The sequence below is a fragment of the Megalops cyprinoides genome, chromosome 25 (genome assembly GCF_013368585.1).
Source record: "Megalops cyprinoides isolate fMegCyp1 chromosome 25, fMegCyp1.pri, whole genome shotgun sequence".
In the NCBI taxonomy this organism is placed as follows: domain Eukaryota; kingdom Metazoa; phylum Chordata; class Actinopteri; order Elopiformes; family Megalopidae; genus Megalops; species Megalops cyprinoides.
Genome location: NC_050607.1, coordinates 12,412,691 through 12,434,802, shown reverse-complemented (window position 1 = coordinate 12,434,802; position 22,112 = coordinate 12,412,691). Strand labels below are relative to the sequence as shown.

The 22,112-nt window shown below is 44.9% G+C and overlaps 1 protein-coding gene across 1 annotated transcript in view; it reads right to left on the bottom strand.

Moving 5' to 3' along the window:
• Positions 1–22,112, bottom strand: part of arhgef39 (Rho guanine nucleotide exchange factor (GEF) 39) — a 49,540-nt gene that overhangs the window by 6,326 nt on the left and 21,102 nt on the right. Inside the window, exons 6-8 of the mRNA XM_036520503.1 lie at positions 15,717–15,787; positions 11,886–12,014; positions 8,108–8,337 (exon numbers count right to left, since the gene is read on the bottom strand). Coding sequence (XP_036376396.1) covers positions 8,108–8,337; positions 11,886–12,014; positions 15,717–15,787 — 430 coding nt within the window. The remainder of the gene's footprint in view (positions 1–8,107; positions 8,338–11,885; positions 12,015–15,716; positions 15,788–22,112) is intronic.

The window sequence follows — 22,112 nt, the reverse complement described above, 5'->3', positions numbered from 1 at the left end:
TCCCACACGTCTGTGGAAATGACCTGTTCTCTCTCTCCCACCCCCCCCCCCGGCCCCCCAGCACCATAAGCCGAAATGGAGGGAAATATTAATAAAAAACATCGACTGAGTACCATCATCTCTAATATTGTTACATGTGACAATGCATGAAAGAAACAGCTACACTCGGTGTTGGAATAAAGCAGAAACCGCAATTCTGTGTTGGAATAAAGCAGAAACCGCCATTCTGTGTTGGAATAAAGCAGAAACCGCCATTCTGTGTTGGAATGGAGGAACACAGAACCCTGCTCTAAGAGCGTGTTCTTCGGTCGAGGAGAGATGGGAGACTGACTTGCTGCAGCAGGTGCTGCCGTTATGTAACCAACCTCACAGATACGTTAGAAGGATGCTGTGGTGCTTGCACTGCAAACCCTGGGGCCAGCTGCATAAGGATGGCCATTTAGCTGCGGCTGAATGCAAGAGACTGAAGAAAGTCACAACTAAGGCAGCTGCATAAAGCACTCCAGTGTCCGGCTCACACCGGTCTGACTGCAACAAAGCACTAGAGCCTGATGACAAGGGCCCTCACTGTGTTTGAACATGCTGACGATGCTCCATGCATCTCCTGTCATGTCTAACTGTAGTTACAGTCTGGCCACCTGAACAGTGGAAAGACCTTACAGTGCACTTCCAGTGTTCAGGAACAATACTAGTCGTATACTATGCTATGTTATGCTATGGTCCTTAGAGGCCGTTGCTGTAATTCTAGAAGGCGGCTGGTTTCACTGCTTTGCCTCAAACAGTTTTGACCATTATAAGCTATTGATTTTTATTGTTGATTCATGTAAGTGGCCTGCACTGTATTGAGGAGAAGTGCATGCTGGGTAATATCTACGCCTCACATTCCAATGGCTCCACTGTGCTTCTGGATACTCAATTGATCATAAAGGATATTTTGCCATTCCGCCAGAACTACACCCATAAGTCTGTTTACACCATTAAGTCTGTTCTTTCGTCTGGGGTTTATTCTGACAACAGGCACACGCCATATTTCCCTGCTGCTGCGTGGACTTTGGATCAATTGCATCATCCTATCAACAGGGGGCAGCCCACACCCAGTAAGAGGAAGCACTCTGAGACGGAAGCAGGCTGCAATCACTGCTTTCATGAGTTATCACACTGGCTGCTTCTGCGTGTAACAGGATGAAATGAGTGCACAACATGAGTATATTAAGAGCTAAGAAAGGCAAGGTGGGAAAGAAAGAAAGGGAGTGATCAGACAGGGAGAAGAGAGGAGAGGAGGCAGAGGAGCGTGCACTGGCCTGCACTGGGGCTCAGGTCGGGGAGTGGACTGCACCTCTCCATGCAGTCTGTACAGCTTAATCAGAGGCCCTGTTGGCGAGGGTTCTAAATGTCAATGCAAATGGTGTAAAGTGACGCTCCGCCCCCACCCACCAGGGGCTTACTGTACATGAGCAGGGTGCTCTTCCATGGGACTGGGAACCGTGAGAGGATCCCGCATTATCAACACCCCTTGGTGCACCCTGGGATACTGGAGTTCATCCACACTCATCCTGGTTATCATGTAAAAGTGTGGGGGTGGGATCAGGGCACTGTTTGCAAAAGCCGGTAAAGGGGAGGAGGAGGAGGGCGTGAGTGGAGCGGCGGCCTGCTTTAAACCTCAGCTGTTACGTCACTGCATTTGTATCCATCACGACGGGACTCTTAATATTCAAGCTGTGTCTTTCCTGCGAGCCAAGGTCAGATAAGACCAGGTGAGGAAACCGGACTCCTACACTCCAACGTAGGACAAGGCCGCTGCATACCAGCGTGTACGTTACATATTGATACTAAAAATACGCGGCCGCTGATCTTAACTACAGAGCATGAATGAGCACTGAGAACTCGTGCTGTAGAGGCATGAGGTCGGCGTTATTTCCGCACTTGAGAGGGAGGGCTCTTTCTTTCTAGGGTAAGAGAAAATCACACATTAAGGGAGGTTTACCCCGACATTACACATGTCAAATATGAAAACAGCAGCTCCAGCCCCAAACAATGGGGGTTTTATACCAGAATAATTACAACAGGAACCTATTAGAGGGGATTATAATTAGTGCCCCGCATATTAAATGACCTTTCACATTTACCTGGAGCCCTGGTTATATGGAAAACAGGCGAGGTTATGAACGTCATATTAGTAATCTTTAATCTTTATTACGGCTGTGGACAGAATTTTAATGATGGTTAAATAGGCAGCGGTCACCAACATATCCCTATTAAAATAAAGGGAAGGGGGGGGGACCTCATAAAAAATTAAATGGATTAAGATTTCAAATGTACCATCATCAAAAGTATTATCTAATTACAGAGTTCACTGAGCGGGCCAAGCGAAATGGCTGATAATATTAGTTACTTGCCACTTGGGAACGATGGTGATTTATGCACAAATAGATTCCACTTCTGTTGCAGCGTGGTAATTAAGAATTTGTCAGGAAATTTGACCCTCTAGGGTAGAAATTACTTTGTAAAATAGGAATGGCAGAGCCTGGGCCTCCACACTGCACATAATTTAGCTTGATTATTTATACATCAAAGGCAGTCTGCTGTGGATGCAGTGTAATATTTAAGTAGCAGGGATATTAGGGAGAAACGCACACAGAAAAAGGAAGAGGGAGAGAGAAGGGGGGACAGAGTGGGAGAGAGAAAGAGAGAGAGAGTGAGAGTGAGAGTAAGAGAGAGAGAGGAAAAAAAAAAACTTTTCTCTTCCAAATATGCGTGAGAAAATGGAGGAAATTTTCATAAAGGCCTTTTCGTTTTGCATATAAATTGGCGGCCGGGATTGCTGGCGCACATTTACTGCTGTCAAATGTAATTTTTCTTTAATTCTTCAGGCCCTGATGCAAAGGGCTCGGGAGTGCTGACGGCAATTTTCCCTGCTTACAGGTAGGGCCTTGGATCGATAATGTGTCTTTATGAGAAATTACCCTTAATGTTATTGAGTATGCATTTTGGCTTTATAGGATAACAAGGTAATGAAATGCCATTTCTTCCGTTAGATAACGCTAACTGCTTAAATGAAAAGGGTGGCAGGCCTGAGGAAGATGTATTTACTGGAAGGAAGGAAGGAACGGATCTTTGGCCTAATCTGATAAGCGTCTGAGCTTTTAGCGTCCCGTCAGGACGGGACGGGACGGGCCCCCGCCGAGGCGCGGAAATAACGAGTGGAGTCTCGGAGACGTGTCGTCATGGCGCGGGGCCCCCGCGGTGCTGGTGAGGACAGGTAACGATCCTGTAAACGTCATCGGTCAGAAGCGCTGCTCCTGCCCCAGGAGTGAAAGCAGCTTTTACTGATATGTTCCTCAGAGGGACGACAAACCATATCAGGCCACCAAATTCCTCCTTGTGAAAAAACACTCGTAGCTCACATCGCTGAACTTTTCTAAAAAAAAAAAAAAAAAAAAAATTGTGGGCTCACATTCCTTTGCACTGACAATAAGACAGGATAAGCAAGGTTCCGAACATATCTGAAACCACCTTCCAATCAAAGCCCAGCAAATGGCTGCTCTTGTTTGCCTGTGAACACAGAGTTGAAGGATAAGAGGACAGGTGAAGGTCCCTTCAAAGCAGGAGAACACACGTGAACATGACCTTGCTCTCACCTGTTTGTACCACCTGTTGTGAAGAACTCTGAGAGCTCAGCGCTTCCTTTAACTAGGTTAAAATCTTCCTCTGAATGAACACGACAAAATTACAAATACATTTGCTCCAAAATATGAAATCGCATCTACACAACGTCTCCTGAGGCGCATATACCCCCGTGACATTTTACACAGTGTGTGGTGAGGTACAGTTTGTCCCTGGTTGGGTCAAAACCATTTGACCAAGCAGTTCAAATGAATTTCTCCTCTGCCACACGTGGATGACCTTCTTTGAGAGTTGGAGTTACAGAAACTGTTCCTCCACTGTGCCCAACAGCGCACAGTTCTGAAGACGAAAAAACACATATAGTGCACTGCCACCCCTGCCCCCCCCCACCCCCCAAAAAAGGAAAATATTATTTATATCCCTGGCTCCTTTGTTTGTTTTTGTAACCTGGTGCTCTTTTCACACACTCTGAGTGTGGGTTTTGAATGATTTATACGGATGCAAATGTTCCTACCTTGTCAGACATCAATCTCTGTCTGGAGCGTCACCCGCACTCTGACACTACAATCCCACTCCTGGGACTGCAGCCGTCTGACTTCTCCTCAGCGAGTCACACAAACTGTAAACAGTGCACTTTTACAAATGGGTATTGTGTATATTTAGTCAACTCTACATGTAAGAGGTGCTTGGAGGGAGGGGAGGGAAAAAAAAAAAACACACACACAGTCTCTGTTTTACAAAGCCAGTGGGCTGAGCCTTTAAGTATGCCTTTATCCAGAATAATGTTTGTTTTATGTTTTAAAGTTTGCGGGGGCCTTTAAACAGTGTACAGCTGTTTAAAGAGCCGAGCCAGACTCTCATTAATACACCATTTCCTCCATCTTCATGCACCCAAAACATATTATTAATCTCCTGGGCAAATGATGAAACTCACGTACATGCAGTTTACTCCAGAGCATGTTTATATGAGGCCTCATTGGAGCTACTGAGATCCACTCCCATCTGTAATTAGAACTCACAACCCTCTGGTGACAGGTCTAATGCTCTGACCACTTAATTTTCAACACACAATGCTTATAAACATACATTTTACCCCAACAGGACCTCTAGTGCAGTCTTAATGGGTTACAGAATATGTAAGCTGCAGTCTGTTCCTTCTGGGTGCAGCAGCAGCATTGCAATAGGAATGGGAACCCATGAACTTCTGGTATGGAGGAAAGGGCTGTAACCCCTACAGCACATGCTTCCAATGCCAGCGCATGTACACAAGTAAAGAGTAGAGCTACAAACCTACAGGTCGTGTTGCACAGCCGACCGTATAAGTACAGAACACAGCGTGTGCTTGTGTGCATGTCGGTACGCTTTGCATAGTGTTGCGTTGTGTTGCACTGCGCCTCGGCAAGTTGTTCAGATCCGATCAGGGACCTGTAGACAAAAGCCCAAAACACGGCACACTGGGATAGGCTGGGATAGGTTACCCCCGGAGGTGAAGAGCGCATCCACGCCCCTCACCCAGCGCTTTGATATCGCGCGTCCGGAGGGAGCAATCCACTTTGTCAATCTCACAGACGTCGAGGCGGCAAGCGTTTGTGACGCCTCGTGTTGACGAGGGCGGACCGCTCGTACGGGGCTTGGGACGAGTCGGGCGCGTGTCATATCCGACCTCAGGGACTGGGGGGGGGGAGAGGCGTTGGCCCTGAGGGAACATTAGCATCTCCCTCCTGCCCTGCCTGTCAGCGCTCTCAAAACAAGAGGTAACTGTCAAAACTGAGCAGCCTACGCCGACCGCGATAACCCGCCACGCACCCGGGAAAGGAGAGGGAAGAAACAACATTTTAAACTGCAGAACAAACACAAGCCATCAGGAGTTCTGCCTCTGCTTTCTGCAGCCCTAATGTGAAGTGAGATCTGTAGGCCTCGATTCAAAAACACAGAGGGAAACCGAAAAAAAAAAAGGTGCCGTACTGTAAGAACGCAAAAGTTTCTTCAAAGTTTTTTACAATACCAGGAAACTGCATCACAGACGCAATGCACCACTGTTGCCTCTTACTTCAAAACTTTAATTCCAATGCACCTATCCTTTTACCCCATGCTCAGATTGCAGAAAGGGATACAGGCGGCCAAAGCGGCCCAGGTTTGTCAGGCCAGCATATACCATTTCTGAAGCACTGAAACCATCGCGCCGGGAGTGGAAAATGGCATCCAGAACGGCGCAATGTTTTCTTCGGGCCTTGGCAGTCCAACGGTAGTGGACGAAATTAATATTACATCTAATATCAAACGCAAACCACCAAAACAAACACGAAACATGAGTAATGTAGATCCTGGTTCACCCAATCAAAACCAGCCAAGCAGCCGCCAGGAGCCGGCTGCATCTCGAAATCTCTAAAGTAAAGAGCACTGTGTGACTCAGTGCCCTGGGAACCAGGCGGAGTGTTAAAGGGGCTCCCAACAAATAGAATAATAAATAAGTGATGTATATTTACTGCTGCGGTAATTATCTGAGCTGGCAAACTGCACGCGTGTGAGCCGCGAAGTGAGGGGGGTGTGAGTGTGTGTGTGTGTGTGTGTGTGTGTGTGTGTGCGCATGCGCGTGTGTGTGTGAGAGAGAGGGAGAGGGAGAGGGAGAGCATTCAGGGGGGAATTGTTCCACATTTGAATACGTTTGATTTGCCATCGCAGTGAGAGAATCGTTAGACTGATGCAAAATTAACAGAGGAAAATACAGTGGCATTTCATGTCTTTTTCAGTTTTCTTTAATGTATAAACTGGGACACGAGTGAACTTTAATTACTGGGGCTCAACTTTATCTGCGGGTGCACCAGCAATCTCTCAGCATCCTCAGCTTTATCTAACACCCACTTACTCTCTTCACGGATTCGCCCTCTCATTGCGAGCTGAAGAATATGTCCACATTCATTAGAACATTTTATATTGGGGTTGTTTAAATTTATGTCATAAACACTCTAACTTTCAGTCATACAATCGCATCACACTGTAAGTTTGAGAGCACTCACAAAAAGAAAAGAGATTCTATGGAACTGAGGGCAAACCCAGGAAAGACACAAAGTCCTCCCAAAATGCAAGTTTTTCAGTGAGAAAATCGCATCAGATTGTAAGCTACAGATGAATTAAAACAGAGCAGGAATTCCATGGCATTGGGGCTGCACCCAAGACACAAAAACCACCCAAAATTCGAGTCCTGTGCAGTCAAATTCACCACGCCAAACTAAGCGAAGGAGGTGATTATGCAGTCAGTGTAAAGAAACACAAGGACCCTGGAGCTAGTGGGGATAAATACTTATACATTGCATAGCTACACACTACAGAACACATGCTGGAGGTCAACTGCCCTGAAATAACCATGAGGAACTACAGGGAAAAAGCTAGCCATGTACAGTTACAGCAACAGCAAATACATACGAATGAGTATAGAAAAACCAAAACATCTACATTGAAATATCAGTGACAACACATTCATCAGCCTATGCATGTGTGTTTCTGACAACCATATCCTTCAGATAATGAGGAGGTAAAGATGGGCTCCAGCGCTCTCCCTGACATTTAAAAGGGGAGGAGAAGAGGAAGAACCCATGTTAAAAAAAAAGATGTGGCGTGGCAGGCAGGTGACCTCTAACAAATGATCACCAGGTGTCACTCTGTTGCACGACAGGAGAGGGGTGAACCCCGCTTAGCATATGAAGGTAGACGAGTCACAGGACTAGTCAGATAGTGGCCCACCATCGACCTCCTGTTGGCCCTTTGATCAGTGAGAACAAACACAAAAAAACACTACCATGCATCAAAGTCTGCGATTACTTGGCGCTGGAGGATAACTATCTCCCGTATGTCCAGGAGTCATCAGCAAATGTAATCACCTATATTTTATTATGTGCTGTAATCCTTGTTAAGTTTCCTAACTGGAGACCTGAAACTGCACTACTAAACAGTATACTATAGCCATACTCATGTAAATTAAGATTTGTCAAGCTTCTTTGTGTTGCTAAGTTTACCCTACAGCATTAAAGCATTTCCATGCAAATATGAAGCATGTATACAATACAGCCTTCAACAGAACTGACAAAACGCCCTCTGTCGTCACCTGCATCCATGCTGCGGGGCGACACTTCCGGTGAAACTTTTTGGAAATGCGCCGCTCACTCTACCACAACTCGCACACGCTGTTCATACATACTTTATCATACAAGTGTGTTGTTTTGGCAGATACTTGCCAGACATCATGTTACACATTCTACTTTTAGCACTATCGTTCAGGCTGATGTTTAGTGTGAATCTGGATGTTCAGCGCATATGCTACTTTTGCTCCACTGCTATGCTTTTACACCATCCCAGCCTTGTGTGCCCCTCTGAGTGAGACCGTCTTGCCAAATAAACAATTACATAGACACATACATAATACGGACAGGATGATCTTGGTAGTCTGAGTTGCAAAGGGGCTTCTCTGGGGCCCAGAGTCACTCACACTGATCAGACCTCCCTGACTCCTGGTGTGGCCGAACACCTTGTCCACGGTGCACTCTTTGAGGGGGTAGACGCGCTGGCAGGCGTACTTGTCGCCGTTGGTGGGATGCAGCGGGCTGCAGGGCTTGGCCATGAGCAGGATGTCGGAGAACAGGAAGAACATCTTAGGCTTGGCCTCCGCACCCTTAGGGGGCACGGCCTTCAGCCAGCCCTCTCGGATGTACCAGCGGCCTGGGAGGGACATAGAGAGAGAGGTCATGGGAGAGAATACGCCCTCTACAGGAGGGGAGGACACAAAGCCTAGAGGTGAAGACCATATTAAGATATCTCGTATGATCCTCCATCTTGGAAGCTCTAGTTGGTAAGAGGAGGTTTTAGTGCTGTCTGTTTCTACAGCAGCGACGCATGCTTCATTTCAGACCACACCTCCTCAAGAATGTTCATAATGAGCCAGCAAATCAGAACACATACTGCTCCAACTACAGCAGACATCTGTGTAGATAGGCAGAACATAGTTTAGTGTGTATTGAGCTTGAATTTCTTGTAACAGTTCACATGCTCAAATACCAACACAAGCCCATGGTCAGTCTCCCATTATGATTATATACCATTAAAAGGACTGCAGTTCGAGGTAAATTCAAAAGGACATCTTTAACACTTTCTGTATCTGCTGTTTGCAGGGTATAGATGAACTCTGACCCTGGATTATGCAGCTGTAAATAGTTAAAAGACTGTGTTACTGCCTTCCTGAGTGTTTATTTGGCCTTCTCTGCACAGACTCAGGGCAGGCTGAGGAGAGGGCCGTTGGTCCTGTATGCCTTGTAAAGATCGGTAATTAGTCCCCAAGAATCTCCAATCCTGGCTAATTGGGAGCCATCGGGTTGGTGTGTAGAGGGCTTAAATGTACTACTTTCCAAGCACTTTCTTTCGATCTGTACTTTTACTTATTTATTTTTTTAAATAAGCTATTCAAAGCCTCAGAAAGTCTTGTGCATCCATAAGTAAATTAAAATTTTATCAATAAGAGCGCACATATATGATGTATAATGTAGTTAATTGGGTCCTCCTGTGAAGCCCTCTGTAGGGGTGTGGATAGGTGCACAGGAATTTGAATCGTTTGGAATCCACTGCCACAGCACCCTCAGCTGAACTAAGGCTTCCGGAACAGGGCCTGAGAGGACCTCATGTACAATGGGACAGAGATTAGCAGGAGGGTCAGGATCTATAATTGAGCAGGGGCAGATTTATTGACAAATCTATTGACTGACAAAAACATCTGGACAGTTCCTCTTGATGTTCTCTGGTGTTCTGGAGCCATCTGATACCACAGTTTAAGTGTGCTGACCAGGGCCTGGTGTTTCAAGCTCCTCCTCCGGGTCCATGATGCTGTTCAGTGCTCTTACCCGGCACGGACGCTGTCTCAAAGTGTTTAAGGGCGATTTTGCACTTACACCGAAATTCATTTTATTCTAAAAGATTAGTGTCACCTGACAGTGGGTTTGAGGGAGGGGCTTATTCCAGAGCGATGAGGCTTATTTTAGTCTCCTTCTGCACTGTAGGTGGGGACAGGGCTATACAAAGAGCTAAAAAGGCTGTGGCCAGAGCAAGGTCATAAATGATGTGCATCTTTCACGATCAGAGAATCAGGACAATGTAACAATGAAGGGTGAGGTACTGTAGGTGGCAGCCAATGTCAGGTCAGAAAACAAGATGCCCCCCCCCCCACCCCCCCCCACTCTTATTCTACCTCTTATGTGCGCTTTTACCAAATGTCTTGGATGAAAGAGTGGTCATACGAGTGGTGGAAAATGGACTCTTCAGGGTGTTTTGCTTAGAAAAGGACTGGACCAGCTTGGAAAAAAAAAAATCCAGGCTTACAGGCTCTCAAAGAGCAAACAAGCTATATTATTGGTTCCCAAGCACAAAGCAATATGAACCCTCGTGATCACTCAGGACACTCGTATGAACAATGGCACCAGTGGAGAGCCTGCCCGTGCCATGCTTTACTCGTTCAGTAATTACGAGCCACTCCAGCGCTCTGAAGCTCCTGTTTGTGTGGACCCTCCTGTAACCCAGAGCGGGCCCATTGTGGACCAGCCTGTTCCCTCTGTGGCCCTTTGAATGGAGCAGGTTCAAAGAGCGCCACTTTCAAGCTCCCCTTTCCATGTCCTGCTCTTTCAACTCCCCGTTTCAAAAGGCCGCTCCGCTGCAGTTCAAAGGCCCGCAGGTTTGCAGGGGGCCGGGTCAGTGCTAAAGGTTGCACTACAAAGACTTCAGGCCATCTTGACAAATCCAGTAAGGGCAAAAAATGAAATGCGCCTGATGAGCTAGGTGAGAGTGATCACCGTCATTTAATTTGGGGTGGATGGCCATAGGTGAGGACGGTAATTACGTCACTCTATCAAATATAAATTTCCAATGCAACGCCCAATAATTCCTATAGCTGGAATTTCAAATTCCACATTCTAAATGGGTTATGTTGTGATAATTGGCTGGCATTGGCAACGTTTGGTGGTCATTCCAATATCTCAGAACCAGAAACTGTCCTCAACAACATTTCTCAGGAGCATCATATCAGACTCAGGTCAGATATCGTGATGTGGAAAAACCTGACAAATGTGAAAAATGTTTGGTATTATAGCTGGGGGGGGGGGGGGGGGTTTACAGGTGCAAACACGCCGGGCCTGCAGACAGCTGGAGATGGCAGGGTTTCACTGCAGTCACCCACACAGGAATCGCGAGCATGTGCTTTCACCCGACAGACAGCCAGGCGTATCAATATCCCATTGATTCCGCTTTCGGTCTGACGTTCGCCCCTGCGTTTCCTGCCGCGCGGCTTAATACGTTTCAAGGGCTCTGAGGTTACTTATTTGTACAGCATCTCTCTCTTTTACCCACAGAAGGAGCCGCAGGGACGGGAGGCAGCCTTCACTGCAACCCTGTGACGTTATTGGATGAGAGGGCTCTCGGTAGATTCGGGGACCTCGAGAGTTTGGATGAGAAAGCTTATAAACTTCCCACATCCGCCACATCTGAGAGAATTGGGCTACGGCTTGTTGGGTATTCATCATCACCACCCCCCTCCACCCTTCAAGCTTGCGCGTCACACACTCACATACATACACACACACACACACACACACACACACACAAACACACGCGCACGCATGCACACACACACTCTTACACACGGACTTTGCACATCCTTTTTATCTGCCTGCCCACAAGATGTGGAGCGCCGTTAATTGGTCCTGGGGGAGATTGGCAGGCCCGGACTTTCATGAGGAGCTTTCTCTGTGTTTTGCACATGTGGGCATCTCTCCTGGGAGACACAAAGGCATGGAGGCAGGAAGAAAGGGGCCACAAACTCCACAAGTCGAGAGAGAAGAAACAGGGAGAAGCCAAGGGAGGAGAAGAGGCACCTCCCCCTCCTCCCCAAAACCCCCACCCACCCTATTACTTACCCACAATCAATCATCATTTTTATTTAGTTTATTTTTTTTCCATCTTAGAAAAAGAAGTCCACACTTATGACATTACTTTGGTGGTGTTAATTACCATGCTGTGATTTTTCTCCTATTGAAAATGAACCTTTTTTCCTCCTTCCATAGTGCAAACTTTCTCCTGTCCTCCACCTCCACCCTCCTCCCTCTCTCTCTCTCTCCCTCCCTCTCTCCCTTCTCCTCCTCCTCCTCTTCTTTTCCCACCTCCCCACAGACGACAGAGAAGGGGTGGTCTCTCGGAGAAGATGAAAGGAATAGATGATCACAAGAACTAACCTGGAGCCAACACCTTGGTCTTTCGTCCTTTCAGCAGTTTTTGCACCCTCTGCATCTGCAGGTGGTTCTCGTGGCTGCGGGCGTTGTCCTGGATACGCTGAGACACCCCCGAGATTGCCTTCACCGCCCCTGGCACACGCACAGTTAAAACGTTACTCCACCAGGGTATATTATCAACAGCACTGCATTCCCGCGCTAGCCAATTAGCACAGCTTAGGTTCAATCTCAAGCATTTAGCTAGCTGTTCTGAGACTTCACACTGTGTATCTGTTTTGGTGTCTTTAGGATTTAAGGGACGGGTTGAAAGGTCAAGTTGAGTTTGACTTGGTTCACCCTTGTGGTCAGATTCCAAATTTTCTGAGCAGTTTTTTTTCTTTCAAACCCAGTAGAATGTTAATAGGTTTTTCCCAGGTCCTTTGCTGATTGGGTGATTTATGTGCTGGTGACATATATTCCGCTCTATTTGGAACTGCAGGCCTGAAACAAACCACATTAATTATCTAACCATCAGTTCCAAAAATCATCCAATCAGCAACGCCAGCATGCGCCCCTCCACTCCAAACTGGACCAACAAAGAAATCTGAAATATTCAGGCTCAATTCACTCAAATTTGCTATTGGTGATTTTGGTATCCTGAAGCAAGAAAGTTGTTTAAATTCAATCTCAGTTCATCCACTCTGACATAAAATAATTGTAATATCCCATGTGGAAGTTCAAAACTTATTAATATCATTATAAATAATGTAAAAATCTGCAAACATGACTACACTGGTGATTAACCAATTCCCAGAAATAGGACCGTTTTCATGACAATATTTCAGAAGTTCAGTAAGAACTGAAGTCATTCATTCAGTCAGTAACAAACAACCAATTAATCAAAGTGGCACAGGGGAAGGAAAAAAAAAAAAAATCAATATCCAAAACCCGTACACATTGTCTATATACATAGATGCGTGTGGTGAGCTGTTTGCATTGACTGTGAGTATGTTTATGTACACGCACGCGCGATGGGGAAAGTGGTGCGTTTTCACAGGCGCACGCAGCGTAGGGAACCCTGCGGGAGGAGAGCGGCATTATCCCGGGCACAGCAAACACGGTAACGCTCCGTTTGTTTTCCCCTGGCCCCCCCCCCACCCCCCCTCGCCTCGCGGGCGGGAGCGGCCCTCTGTTTGATTTCGTCACCCGTCCCCAGACGGTGGGTGACCCCGCTCGGGTGAAATTAAAATATCAAAACGCTGGTGATTGCGTTGGATGTGGCGCCGGGGGAGGACGCGCGGCGCGGAGAGGAGCGGCGGACGGCCGCGTTAATTAGAGCGCTCGCTGTCGGCTCCGCGGGGCGTTCTGTAACCCATTAAATGTCGCCATGAAGAAGGTGTGCCTTCGTCTTATTAGGGGCTCCAAAAGTGCCTACACATACGGTGGTGAACCAGCAATATCGCAACCAACACCATCGCTCCCCTCAACCCGAGCAGGGGAGAGAACGAGAGTGTGCGTCTCATTACACAGCACTAACTTCTAACAGAATGCTGCTCACCAAAGCTTTACTTTATTCTTGAATGAATCTGAAATTTACAGCTGGTACAGCAGACTCTGAGCCGGGACGGCCCAGAAAGGTCAGAGGACATTCCCGAATATGACACGTCGAACAGCATGACTGCATGTCACTCCACTAAGGCGCCATTGTTTCTCTCACGCTCCTAGAGGTGCGGGAACCCAGCAGAGAGAGAGAGAGAGAGAGAGAGAGTCTATCAGCTGAGGCTTAAACCTACAACTCACTGTATCCATAGTGGGCATCAAACAATGTGCTAGCATCAGGTGCAATAAGCCATTACACCAGCACATTACCACCAACACAGAATATACAAATTACACATACCTAAAACATGAAATTTCATGTGAATATTACAAGAATAAAGTATTCCGTAATGTACAATCTTCAATAGCAGCATAATATTCAAAATAGGCAGAGACAAAGAATACGTAGCTTTGACGGAGCTGCATTGTATTATATCCAGTTACTACAAAGAATGTTTTTAATGAGCCCTATTTTTTCCTGTACATTTAATCTGCATAACTCAGGTGTGCTCTGTTGATTTAATTAATCACTAAGCAACTCGATGAACCATGTGTACTAATAACGCCCAATTACTATTCACATTTACATATATCTGCGAAAAAAAAACAAAAAAAGGAAAAAAAAAAACAAACAAAAACTAAATGAAGGGATGTCCTCTAATTTTGAATTCAACTGTCTTGTTCGACAGAGCATTAAGAATCAGACGACGAGCATGTTGCTTCAGGAACCTTGACTCAGATAAAATAATTACTGTAGACTAATTGGGTCACTTATCTTTATAACAATTATCAGCTCCGTCTTACATAAATGAGTTTTCCCGCTCTAAAACATTCCCATTATTATTATATATATATTTTTCACCTTTTCATAATTGTGTTTTAGCATAGCCTATACCAAATGCATTAATAACGGATCTGACATGCATAACAGACAGGTACAAGTTGGCGCCTTTTTATCTACCAAATATGTTTAATATAAATTGGCCATAGGAGCACTTCATTGTTAATGTTTTTAATTAACCTCTGACAGGGCCGCTATTGTGGGTGTGGGGAGCCTGTCTGCCTAAACTTGTGAATTCATATTAACATGTGGGCTAAAAAGATTCTGAAGTGCGGTGATTAAAACACTTGACACCGAGCTATCAACATGTTGCGAACTAAAACGAACCCTGACAAAAAGAGTGAAAAACAACAACAGGACTCTGGTAATTTTCACTTCTTGTGTGCTTTATCAGTTCTATGTGCTAGAGCTCTTTTTTTAAGTACAATTCCTTTTCTAATGAGACATCACATTAAGGGGAAAAAAGTAGCCAGAAAAAAACAACTTCAAATTAAAAGAGGAAGGAGCAGCAGAGTAGCAAATGATATGTTCCTTCATCTTAGAAAATAAAATATCGCAGCCGTTTTAATTTGTAAGCAAAAGCAGCACACAGCCAATGAGATTTTAATTAAAACACATAAATAATTCTTTGTGTAAATTTGTGCTTAAGTAGGATCTGCTGTTTATTTGACATTGGGATTAGAAATTAGTCATTATCAGGCTTCTGTTGATTTTGAAATATTATTTATTAATATATATCACGCTTCATATCCCCTGGTCAGGTCCCAATTAACGATTTCAAAATCCAGATAGAGAATGTAGACTCGCGTGGAGCTCAGCAATACTTTTATCCTCTTTGAGTCATGTTGTTCTGTGATAATAATAGTAAATAAATAATAAAGCTGGGAAGAGGAGCATTGCTCTTTGTTACCTTAACAAGGATGAGGTAGGCCCTTCTTTCACTAAGACTTGTTTTTTATTTTTTGGGCCAGCCATTCTTGGTTTGTACACTTTCCTCATGCTTTTGAAAGGTAAAAACCTTCATGCTCTTGAAAGGTAAAAACCACAGAATTTACTTCTATTCATCGTCCTCAGGTGTAGCACTACACCTTGTAATGCAAACAGGCACAATAATCAGATATCCTTCCCTGACAGATACACAATGCTGACATGGAGAGAGGGATGTGTCTACTACTGATTGCATGAAAAACAGTGTCAAATGGTCATATGGAGCTTGTATGTGTGAGAATAAGGCTGGCATTTAAAATCACACACACACACACACACACACACACACACACACACACACACACACACACACACACACACACACACACAGGGGGTACCAAGTTAAATGGTATAAGGTAAATGGAGCACATTCACGTTTTTTTGTGTGATCCATTAGTGATTAGGAGTACAGTGGTGAGGACTCTTACTTGAGAACTGAGGAAATTCTGGGTGCTCTGGGCTAGTGTTTTCTGCCAGGTCCCGTAAGAAATGCTTGTACCTGGGAAAAGAAAACAAAAAAGTATTTTTCCCCCCTTTTCATTTTTAACCATAACAATCCTAAACCAACAGAACAGAAATAAAGCAGGAGAGGTTAGCAGGTCGACAGGCCTGTTGCAGAATAGCTTCTATGCAGGGGCAAAGATGCACAGCGCAAACACTGCACTCTTTCTAGTCAACTTCCTCGACATGATTAAGTCCCGTTCTGTCAGAGCACATCAGTCCCTAAAGCAGGTAGCAGCGTCGCCAGTGTGTTAACGTGAACTGCCTTCAGAAGAAAGAAAAGAAAAAAAAAAAAAACACATCTCGAAGCCATATCGTATCTACAGCCCAGACTGTGAAAGGAATGACTTTTACAGTGTTTTCTGATGTCCCCAGAGCCACAGTATGGCCGTGTGCAGGTAACCTCCTTAATTCCAGTAGGGTAGTGAAAATGTGGCACAAACGCAAGGCTGTATTTGACAGGAGTCCAGATCTGGACATTATTTACCTTTCCCCCAAGTCCAATGAATTGCCATCCAGGAGAAATTAAATATTGATTATTGGGAGATCGCCTCCCCATTTGAGAGAGGTTATAAATGACAGGCCACTCGGAGACCTGTGTCATTTACAAAATCTGAGGAAATGACCTCATCACGAAGTGACACACAAGAGACGATAGGGAAGTTCTGGGATATTTATTTCACTCTGTTCGTGGGAAATGAGAGGGCCGGAATGAAATCCAAATACCAGTAAAAGGATGGGTCCAATTTTAATGGTTACCCGTGGATTCTGAGGCATTTGGGTCGCCTGGTGTCACACAGAAAATGAGAGAGGGAGCGAGCTTTCCCAAAATGGCCAATTTCATTACAGTTTTTCCTTTGGTACGGAGTGCGACCCATTTAGGGTAATGCGACTCACAAAAAGGCGTCGATATTCCTCAGTTTCATGCCATTAACTCCTCCATGCGAGCAAACAGACAAGGAACTAAGGGGCTTCTCGCTTCTTTTCGGCAGGGCTTGAAAGAGGCCTGGGCCACAAGCTGAAGGCACATAAAGACAGAGGGAAGATGAAACGCGAGTCTGGGCCTCTGTTGTGACTACAGAGTGTGGCTGCTGCACAGGTACACATGTGGGAGTTAAAGAAAGGTGTTCCTCCAATCTCAGACGGCATCAAAAATGAGTTCTGGCCTTAATCTATCTAGGGAGTGCTACAAAGACGGGGAAGACGACTGCCGAAACGGAGCTGAATTGCGCGCGACACATTCAAGAGCTGTCGCTGTCAAAAGCCCAACGCGGGCTCCGATTCAATCTAATTGCACCGCGCTTTGTCCGTGAATTTGAGTAAGGAACTTACGCGTGTGTCAAATTTCTATTCATCTGTTTATTTTATTTATTTATCCGCTTGTTAGTTCCTTCACAGCGCTTGCTTAGACATGCTACTCACAGTTAAGGTCAGACTCCTTTGTGGTTTGATTGAATCCCACCTGCCTTTAAAGATCAGTCTTGACGGGTTTGGCCACAGGTACTTGCAAACACCTTGAAATACTTTCAATTGTATCTGCGCTCAACTTTTTCATTATGTGGTATTTTTGTGAAAAAGACAACCCCCCCCAACAAAAAAAAAAAAAAACAACTCCAATAAACGAGGTCCCTGTGGAAACACTGTACCGCTGTATCTGGAGGAAAAAAGTACCATCAGCATGAACACGATGCTATCAATTAACACCTGAGAACAGACTTACACCAATAACAGGAAAGCAGGGGAGTGAGGGCTATTTCACTCAGAGGGACCATATACCCTTGGGACAAAAAGCACATTCAAACTCTATTCCAGATGTATTTCTGTATATTGGATTCTTCAAGTACATATTAACATTAATATTGATTAGTAAATATGTCTAAAGCGCTTAGAATCGCACAACATTAAAGCCAAATCTATTATGTATACATACTGCCGCCTGGACGTGTAGAATTAATACAGTATGGCGGCGTTACATGACCGCAAACAAAGTTAATACGCTTTATTAAATATTTACACAGACAGCCTCATTATTATTTTAAGAGACCTTTACCTACAGGATTATACCACTTCTTAGTAATAAAGACAATAAAAAAAGTTTATTCGCAGCCATCCCTAAAATCCCAGAGGGGAAAAGGTTTAGCAAAAGATGTTGCTCAAGTATTCCGTCTCCCCAAGAATTCAGTCGTGCCACGGCAGTGCATTTCATCATTGAGGAAACATCGGGGAGGGGGAGAGCCACCACTGCCTCGCATTTCCTGCAGCCATGTTATGATATAAATACCTGTGACAGCAGATGGATGTCACCCGTCACTTGTGAAAACGACTGAAATTGATAGTATCCAGCAGAAAGAGATCTCTCCCGCTGCTCCTGCCTTTAAACTCCAGTACTGACAAGTCTTTGTGGGTAAGACTACAAGACTGGGAGAATATCCATCGCATGAAAATCAGATTCCAATTTACCTGACTGTTCCCCCCACCCCCCCCGCCCCTCCTTTTCCTGAAGCGAGTCCCGGTGTAGGTTCAGACTGCATTCAAAATCTGAGGGGTTATCTTTATTCGGGACAGTGACTGCAGCATATTAACTAAAGTCTACACATTAAGGGTGTGGGCTGCATGAAGTGTGGATTTCATTTGCTCATTATGATCGCTACGTGTTCCATTGAAAATGCTTGATTGTGTTTTTAAAAAAAAAAAAAAAACAGGTAATCAATTCAATACAAAAGTACGTAATGTAATGTAATGTACAATGTAATACAATGTGTAACTATAACATATTGTACGACAGGCCTGCACAGGACAGAGCAAGGCTGAGAAGTCACAGGTATTCCTGCTCGTTAATTCTCCCCTGTGAAATGTAATCTGCTCTTCGTATCTCATCCGAAAATCAGACTTTTTTTTCTCATGCATTTTCTAATTAGAGATAAAACGAGCATTTATTCAAGAAATTCAAAGTTGAAATATCTTCATTAGAAAAACAAATGGAATAAACCATGTTCTAGAAAAAAGAAGAAAAAAAAACATTCATTCATTCATTTTGAAATTTGATGAATATTTTTCAGAAGAAAACCGTTTTTTTTTTTTTAATTGGCAGCGTGCCATAAGAAGTGTAGTGGCAATAGAGATCGTTCCAGAAATGAAACCTGCCATGGCAGATTCACAGCTCTCTTAATCCTGGTCTATAGATCCACAGAGGGGCAGTGCGACCTTGGTGGCATTGACAATCAACATTGATTTCCACTGTGTCTGTCTCTGGCTCCAAGTCCTTCTCTGTGTTTACCGTCTGTGTCTGTTTTCAGTGCCACAAAAGAAAGGCTCTCTGTTAGGGTAAATCACAATCAGAGATGATTCACATAAGATCACATTGGTGGCAGCAGTAGGATGACTGATGCAAACCGAGAGTAATGGATGATAGCGAATGTCAGAAAATCTGTATGTACATATTATCAATAGCAGACTACCTTTCTATTAAGTTACTGGCAGTCAGAATGATCCGACAGCTTTCCGCTAATTGGCGCGGACGGACTGACATGGCTCTTCCACCAAGATATCCTAATACCGATTATTTCCTCCATAACCACTTCAAAAAAAAGAATGACGAAGAAACATGTTCAGTGTCACTCCATAGCATCCCAAGCAACACTGACAAGGGCAAGCAGACTGTCAGCATATCAAGATCAGATATGGGAGACATGCTGCATAAACGCAGTGTGAATCCCTGGAAATTCAGTCCTTCCAATGAATGCACTGTACCTCGGAACGAGCAAGGAGGACACAAGTGACAGAGAGTTGAGATACTGTCGAGTTACTAAGAGAAGTATTGGAGTACTGGAGCTACAAGCTTGTGGCTTTGGGGCACATACTGTATGAGGTGGGGAAAAATGTTACGAGGCTTCAACATGCATGTGGCAAAAATGAAACCCAGCAGGGCCCAACTATGTTATGTCACACAGACCTACAGCACAGGGCTGAGAGCAGGCTAGCTGGAAATGAAATTATATCAGCTCCTCATCAAAATTACACCGACCCCAAACAGAGGAACATCGCATTACTCGTTAGAAATAAAATTACAACAAACGCAGAGCTAAATTAAGCCTCCTTCAATTAAGAAGCACTTGAAAGGGAAATAATTTCAGATCTTTTTTCTTGTCTTATAACAAATACATTACAGGCATTATCAGCCCTGAATGTCCTCATACTTATTAAGGGTGTGGGTGGGGGGGTAAGGGGGAGGGGGGGAATCAAATTAAAGCAAAGCATTTCCCTGCTCTCTTTAACAAAAAAGGGAACATTCTAATGAGTAATATTAAGGCACATTCCAAATAATGTAAACGGAAGTTGCTCATTTAACAGCCCTGTCCTACTCATTACCGCCAATGCAAAGAGATGATAACAAGACAATAATATAATCCGAATGATATCTATACCAATTAAGTTATTATAATGAAGACGGGAGGATTAGAAAGCGCCGTTGTCCTACTTACAGACGCGCCACTTAACTATTCCCAGCTAATTCCTTTGTAATATGCAGATGAAATGTGCTCTTTTCTTCCGGCAGACATGTTGGGTCATTCAGTACTAACGCACTTGTCAGTGAAAGAGAAAAGGGAAAAAAAAAAATCTGTCCAATTATTTTTCTTAATATACACGCATTAAGGATTCAAATTTCTAATTAAGAGACAACATGCGCTGTCAGGCATCTACATGGGTTATTGAACACTGCATAGGCTGTTCCATAATTATTCAAGTTTAACAGCTCCAAAATGTGAGCAATGTGCATCTGCATTAGAGGCTGCACGGCTCGTCACGTGAGAGAGAGGCGCTGAGAGGCAAGACGCACCTCTCGGCGTACCTGACTAATTAAAGCGCAGTGGAGTTTCTTCAAAAGAGGGGAGAGATTCAAAGTAAATTCAGTTAGGCGAACAGAGAGGAAAAATAAAATGTCCAAGAGTAGAGTAGGCCGAATGCTGAATTTTGGACTGCTGGACTAAAATCACTTACTGACCGCTGCCGCTGGGAATTATGGGATTGAAACCAGAGACCCATGCGGTTAATCTGAGCGGACGATTCTGTGGCTGAGAGCAGCCTGCTCCAAAACCCATTCGGCACCTTCATCCATAAATTGCATCCATCTCACTGGATTGTGCATTTGATGGTTCGTTAGATCTGCCCGCAAAATTTGGAACTGGACAAGGCTCCACACGCATGCCTGTGCCTCTCTTCTAGCTCATAGCCCAGTGGTAACTGCACAACTATTCATAAATTATACAGGGAATATCTGAAAGACCAAATTTGCTTCAGACGGTAAGATGAAAAAACACAAGGCCAACCTTCATATAAGGATTCAGGAGTCACTGGGTAACACCACTAGTGTTTGTTCAGTTTTTGTAAGGGAATATGGCTGAAATTACATAAATTATGAGTAACTGGGCTTCATTTTGATCTCAGCTCTTTAACAGCAAACCTACATTTTCAAATGTTTTTACAAACTCAGAGAATATCTGCTTTGTACACGAGTACATTGGCATTTTTAGTAAATGGAAAATATGATTTTTGGTGAAGATACAAAAATCGCACCCCAGGGACACCATCTCTGTCATATCGCACACACTGCATGTGGCTACAATCAACAGAAGAAGCTCTTTGGACATAAGAGAGATCATTCGGTTTTGTCTTCCCAGAGTAAAGCAGGGATGCATATTAAGGGATCTCCATTTTGAAGACTCCTAACTTTCATAAAAAAAGATGATCAAACAACAAATGCTTGGCAGAACTATGGGAAAAGGAAGATGAATGAAAAAAACAAAGCCCCAGTATTCCCAATCCTGTCAGATAACTTATGTCTCGGTATTTGTGACACAACCGTATGTTTTCCAATGTGGCAATCTGGCACCATTTTACACTCCTGGGGCTCCCCAAAACACATGGAAGACAACCCTGTACCTCAGCTCTGCAGCTACGGGCTGAAATACACACACACACACACGCACACGCACACACGCACAGTCCAAGTTTTTGGCTTGGGCCTTGCCTTCCCTGCCATGCCTAGGGCCCCGGTGGGCACCTGCAGCCCACGGTGGGACCATGTCAGGCAGGGAGGCCTCCTCAGCCGCTGGGTTGGGCTGGATGAGCGCCGGCGCCAGTTGGCGCGGGCAGATGGTTACGCGCGTTTAGGCTGTGAGAGCCCTTCCCTCGCCGCCGCTGCTGAGCTTAATTACAGACGACGGGTGTCAACGCGAGGCAGGCAGGGCCTAGGGGGAGAGGCCCTAGCAGTACGTGCTGACAGCCAGTTCACTGCTCTTAACACGCGCGGGGGGGTGGGGCGG